The sequence below is a fragment of the Planococcus citri genome, chromosome 1 (assembly GCF_950023065.1).
Source record: "Planococcus citri chromosome 1, ihPlaCitr1.1, whole genome shotgun sequence".
NCBI classification, from domain to species: Eukaryota; Metazoa; Arthropoda; class Insecta; order Hemiptera; family Pseudococcidae; genus Planococcus; species Planococcus citri.
In genome coordinates, this window is record NC_088677.1 from 82,367,295 (window position 1) to 82,374,347 (window position 7,053).

Here is a 7,053-nt window from a genome sequence, read left to right on the forward strand (position 1 = left end):
AAAAAATTTAACAGATTGAAGGAGGAGAGAAAAAAGAAAGAGAAACAAACAAAACAAACTAAAAAATAAAAACAAAAATACGTAAATAAACAAATGAAAGAGTAGGTATAAAACAAAACTAAAAGCTAAAAATAATGAACACACAGGAAAGTTTAAGAGCAAACTCATTTATCACCTAGAATATAAAAATGAGCACTGTTCTCTCATAACGAAGACAAAAAATTCAACGCATTGAGTCGAAAATTACGACGACAACGAAGACGAAAAAAGCAACACGACTTTTCTGTACACAGATTTACAAGTGGACTGTATTTCACAACATTTACAAAAGCATTAGATACTGTACATAAAAACTAAACTAGACACATAGAAACGTATTTCCACCCTCAACCAATCAGATTGCAGGGAGTAAAATCTCATACCACCACTGCAGAACCGGATAGCGGAAATACCTACCAACTAACCAACTAAAACCCAAACATAAAAAACTACAAAAAATACTACGAATACCTACGAATACGTAAACAAACTCCCCCCGAAGGAGGGTAAATCCCTCCTTCCAAAGAAGATCGATGAAAAAATACATAAAAAATTACATAATCAATTAAATTTAAGTACATACATTCTACTTTCTAGGCCTATTCAATAACACAAATAATCACCATCCAATAGCACGGCAAAATTTTCATAATTTATGTACAAATAATCAAGAATAAAATCAACAACCCAAAAATAAAATCTAGGTAAATTATTCTACAAACTATAACAAATTTGAGAAATTTTAATTACATTATCGAAACGCAAATCAGGGTGTCAAAATAGATGACTAATCATCATCAAGAATAAAATCAACAACCCAAAAATAAAATCTAGGTAAATTATTCTACAAACTATAACAAATTTGAGAAATTTTAATTACATTATCGAAACGCAAATCAGGGTGTCAAAATAGATGACTAATCATCCTTTGAAACATCTACTGGCAAAGCTACCAATTTCTGTACAGATGTACGACGCACTGTACCATTCCCTAACCTCACGCTCACGTTTCGAACAATACCCTTTTTATCTGGAAAAACATCAATGATTCTACCCATTGGCCAATTCATCACGCTATCATTTGGACTAGACACCAACACAACGTCACCTTTCGACACATTTTCCATACGCTCTTTCCATTTACCACGCTGCTGTAGCTGGTTTAGATAATCGTGTCTCCAGGACACCCAGAAAGAATCTACAATCCTTCGCCACAGCATATAACGTTGCTTTAAGGTGACTGAGCCATTGTCCAGCACTGGCGTTTCCAACAACGCCGACCCAACTAGGAAATGACCTGGAGTTACAGGTTCTACGAATTCATTAGTCACTCTATATGACAACGGACGCGAATTAAGTATCGCTTCGATTTTGCATAAGATGGTTGATAATTCCATCAACGAAAGTATTTGAGTCCCAATGGACTTCATTAATAACGATTTTCCAGCCTTTACCGCAGACTCCCATAGTCCGCCTTGGTGCGGGCTACGAGGCGCGATCATTTTCCATACAACACGATTTTCAATTAAATATTTATCAAGTTTGCTTTGCATTAAAATATTCCGAGCACCAACAAAGTTAGTCCCGTTATCGGAATAAATTAGGCTGGGAAATCCACGACGACTTACAAACCTTTCAAGCGCATTTAAAAACGCTTCGCTCGTGAGATCCTCTACAATTTCAATGTGAACTGCACGAGTCAAAAAACATACAAAAAAACAAGCATAGACCTTTACAACTTTACCTACTCGATGGTTCGTGCATTTGATACTTATTGCGCCTGTTAAATCCACACCAGCTGTGGCAAAAGGCCGCGATATCGTCACTCTCTCTTTGGGTAAGTCACCCATCAATTGTTCAACGAAATGCGCATCGAATCGTGTACACACAATACATCGACGGACAACTTTCTTAATGATTGCCGCCAAGTTACCAATGACAAAAAAACGAGCTCGAACAAAATTATAAATAAACGATTTTGTACAATGGTAGTATTTTCGATGAGTGTATTCGATGAACCTTTCTAGGTATAAAGACTTGGTGGCTATTATCACCGGAAACTTGGTATCGTAGGAGAAGTTAGACGCGGCAAGACGACCCCCTGCGCGCATCAGTCCATCATGAGCAATAAAAACATTTAACGACAACAAACGACTTTTTCTCGGAATCGGTTTTCCTTTTAACAAACAAAGATATTCTCTTTCAAAAAATTCCATCTGTACAAAAAGCATTAAGGACCAATATGCATAATCACGTTCCTGGATGGACAGTGATGAAACGATTGCACAAGGTTTAACAGAATGAAATGTTTCCATTGTCACTTGCTCACCCTCGGCAATAGCTCGACGCATCCAGACTCGCCATCGTAAAATCGTTACAAACCGAAGACAAAGAGCAGCAACAGATACCATTTTAAAAATCGACGAGCTTCGAAAGACAATTTCTGAGAAAGGTTTTCGAGTCTCTGCTAAAATAGACAAAACGGTACTTTCTTCTTTCATTTCGGGTACATCAATAGAGGGTTTAAACTTGGAGGAAACAAAAGATACAAAATTATCCTGCAGCCAGGGTGGACCAGCCAACCATAAATCAGATTTTAAAAGAGAATTCGAAGAAATTCCTCTAGTACCGAGATCTGCGGGATTCATTTTACCATCTATATGAAACCACCTTTCTTTACAAGTTAAAGCTAAAATATTTGTAACTCTGTTCGAAACGAATACTTTTAGCTTGAGAGGATCGATGTTGATCCAACTCAGGCCTACCATAGAATCTGAAAAACAAAAGTATTCCATTATCCCTAAATCTTTACGTAATTCAGCTATCATGCGTGATAATAACTCCGCTGACATCAATTCTAATCTATGAATGTGAACAGTTTTGATTGGCGCAATTCGATTTTTTGCACAAATAAACGACACATTCACATTACCATCACAATCTACAGAACGCAAATATACCACAGCACAATATGCACGCGTTGAGGCGTCACAATAACCAATTAGCTGACGAGAAGCGATCTTATTTGAGGTAAAATAACACCTTTTAATCGAAAACGAGGACAATTGAATTAAATCATTTCGATACTCTTGAAACAATGTTGATAATTCGTTCGAAACTGGTTCATCCCAGCCTCTTCCCTCTTTCCAAAGTTCTTGAAGCATAATTTTAGCAATAACTGTGGTAGGTGCTAACATTCCGAGGACATCAAATATTTTTGAAACTTCAGAAAGTACAACTCGCTTAGTTATTACTTCTGGCAACGAATCTAGGCGAATTTTGACACTCAAGGTGTCTGACTGTGGGTACCAAATTAACCCTAATAACATGACAAATTCATTACCACCTAAACATCGATTATTTAAGGGTTCAATCAACAAGGGTTCAATATTCAATAAAAATTCCAACGAATTACTTTGGTATTTTAGAAGTGGAAATCCATATTTTGCAAGTGCTGCGTGTATTGATTTTTGCAGGCGAACCGCATCGTCTATATTTGCAGCACCGCTCATTAAGTTATCCATGTAGAAATCTTCTAAAATAGCCCTGGCCACCTCTGGATCATCAACTAACAACGCTTTACCGATTATTTCAAGACATTTTGTAGCCAGATAAGAAGCAGGGCCTACTCCATTGGTCAACGTATTGAGCTCAAATATTTTTATCAACGAATTCAAAATAAATCGAAATAAAATCCTTTGATATTTGCGATCCTTTTTATTAATTAAAATGCAACGGTACATTCGATAAATGTCCGCCACAAAAGCAACGAGATGTTGGCGAAACCTCACGATATTTTGAGCCAAATTTGGCTGCAAAACAGGACCTTCTAACAAATGGTCATTTAAGGAGGTACCTGAGTTATCTACAAATGACGCATTAAACACTATCCGATCACTGGGACCACTAGGGGTCTCTTTAGAAACTATGTGATGCGGAATATAATAGGCTGAAGAATCAGGTGTCGAATTAATCTCACTCATATGACCAAGTTTTAAATATTCATCAAAAATTCTCACATACGATTCATGCTTCCTTTCAGACCTACGACGTTCACTATTAACCAACAAGGCTCTCGCCTTTTCAAACGACCCTTTTAAAGACAAAATTGACTCCTTTGTAGGAAGGCGAATGACAAATTTACCAGTATTTTCATCAATATGGTAAGTACTTTCAAAATGACCTTCGATTAATTCATGCTGCAATGATTTTTCAAGCTTATTTTCGGGTATATCATCGAGAGCATAAAACTTATGAAATTGGTTCGATAATTCAAGATTAGATAAACCGCAAAACTCCGTTGTTTGAATTACATACGGCGATTTTCTTGATCCTGAAATTACAAACCCAAAATGCGAATCCCTAAGACAAATACCTTCGAGAAAATAACGTTTTTCCAACAAGCAAAATTCGACAAATTCATTACCCAACAACAGATCGACGTGATCATAAGGTAAATCAAAATACTCGGCCAAATTATGATTAAAATTCGTTGCAATTTCTTTCAACTCATTTCTACATACTCGATAAGGAATTTGATCAATAACAACAGCCTCAATAGCAATTTGAAAATCAGTATACCTTGACTTTAAAACACAACGAACAAACTTTTTCAATTCCACTGATTTGTCATTAATACCTACTAACACAGTGGGGTTATTGGCCTCATACATTTTCAACTTTAATCTTTCGCAAAATTCACGCGTAATCAAAGTACTCTCTGACCCTTGATCAAATAAAACTCTACCTAGTTCCGTATTCGCGCTTCCTTGTACCTTAACCACTGCCGTAGATAAAAACACAGTTTTATGCGAAGACAGGGCACAAAAACGATTAGCATTCGAACTATCATTAACAAAATTGACATTTTTAACATCTGGCAAGACAGGCGAAACAGGCGGCTCATTAGTATTGTTCGTGTTTGTAAGGGGAACCTCTTCACGATTAATATGAAGTAATTTATGATGAGGTCCATGACAAGTAGCACAATTATACTTATTCGTACATTTTGAAACAGTATGATTATTTTTAAAACATTTAATACATAATCGATTACTTTTTACCACATCGAACCTCTGCTTCGGAGTTTTTGACAGAAACGTTGGGCATTGATCCAGGTAGTGGCTTTGTTGACAAACTACACAGCACAGCGGGAAGGACGACGAGGATTGCGGTGTTCTCGGAGTATCAGTAGCAGCAACGAGTGATTTTTTCTCAATTATTTGCCTAGACTGCTTTACTTGGCCTTTATTTGGAGCTGCCGACGCATTTGGCTTTTCATTAGATGACGGAGCTCCTTTTATTGATGCAGTTTCATAGGTGAAGCATTTATTGATCAAAAACGAAGCCAATGACTCGAATGACGGATATACACTGTTGTCCCTATGACTATCATCCCAATCTCCACGTAATTTATCAGGCAATTTTCTCGAAATCAAAAACGACACGAATGGCGACATTTCTTCAACATTTATGCCCGAAACCTTTAAACCTCGAAGGGCGCGTTTAACCTTATGGACACTCTCACGAATTGATGTATTCTTAACAGTAGGAAGATCTGCTATTGTTATGAAGTGTTCGACAATAATTCTACGGCGATTAAAAAACGAATCATATAAACTTTCCAACGTCAGTTTATAGGCGCAACCATCTTCATCATCCTCAATATCTTCAACAAGGTGCTCGGCACCTTTGCCCATAGCTCTTTTTAGTAGATACATCTTTTGGTGAGTATTGTATCTCGCACTTTTATCCACCATACCGCAAAATTCACTATACCAATCCGGAAAATTTTTAAAAGTGCCATCAAATATGGGTAGGGGAACATCTTTCAAACGAACGAAGGGATCTAATAATGGCCCATCAAACGAATCAACCAACGAATGCCCATTTCTAGATCCACCTTTAGACGATTCAGTAGGACGCAAACTTTCGACAAGCATTTTATAGGTACCAGTATAACGGTTGAACATCGCTTTGGAGGCGTCATGATCCTTGGCGATTTCCTTTTCCTGCTCGGCAATTGTGGCAGCATCCAACGACATATCAATATATTCCATTAAACCATTATTAGCTTTAGCTAATTCTTTCAAAGCTTCTTTCCACGAATCAAGATGGGCAGCGATTTGGTGATTATTTTCCACCGATTGATGCTTTTCTAAGAGCACTTGCACCGCAGCTTGATCATTAGCACAATTACGCGAAAACGTACGTACATCACGATTTAAATTTTCCTTACGCGCTTCACGCGCAGCCTTTGCCTTCGCCTCGCGTGCCTCTTGCTCGCGCGCTATGCGTTGCTCGGAAGTTTCACCCATTACGAATTTATCAACATACAAAATCGAAAACGAACATCATTCACGAAACAAAAATCGAAAATCATTTAACTTAATGGGAGATAATTCCCACACAACGAAGCATTGCATAATCAGACGAAAACGAAGACATCAAGGCGACATAGGTACTACGAACAGATAGGCGCAACTTTATAAATACAAACAGCATCATATTTCAAAAAATACGAGAAAAACATCGCACTTCGCCAAAAATTAGGCTCACACAACGAATAATCGATAAAAAATTCAAAAAGACATCGCAATAATTCATTAAAAATTCATAAAATTCACGAATCCATGCCGGAATAATGTATCCGGCTCGCGAGGACCAAAATGTTCTCTCATAACGAAGACAAAAAATTCAACGCATTGAGTCGAAAATTACGACGACAACGAAGACGAAAAAAGCAACACGACTTTTCTGTACACAGATTTACAAGTGGACTGTATTTCACAACATTTACAAAAGCATTAGATACTGTACATAAAAACTAAACTAGACACATAGAAACGTATTTCCACCCTCAACCAATCAGATTGCAGAGAGTAAAATCTCATACCACCACTGCAGAACCGGATAGCGGAAATACCTACCAACTAACCAACTAAAACCCAAACATAAAAAACTACAAAAAATACTACGAATACCTACGAATACGTAAACAAGCACATCTACAGC

At 37.3% G+C, this 7,053-nt stretch overlaps 1 protein-coding gene across 1 annotated transcript; it reads right to left on the reverse strand.

Annotated features, from left to right (window-relative positions):
- Window positions 1-956: 956 nt before the first annotated feature.
- On the reverse strand, window positions 957-1,541 carry LOC135836763 (uncharacterized). Its single transcript, XM_065351784.1, has one exon. It carries the CDS (start codon window positions 1,539-1,541, stop codon window positions 957-959), a length of 585 nt encoding a protein of 194 aa, XP_065207856.1.
- Between the last annotated feature and the right edge of the window lie 5,512 nt (window positions 1,542-7,053).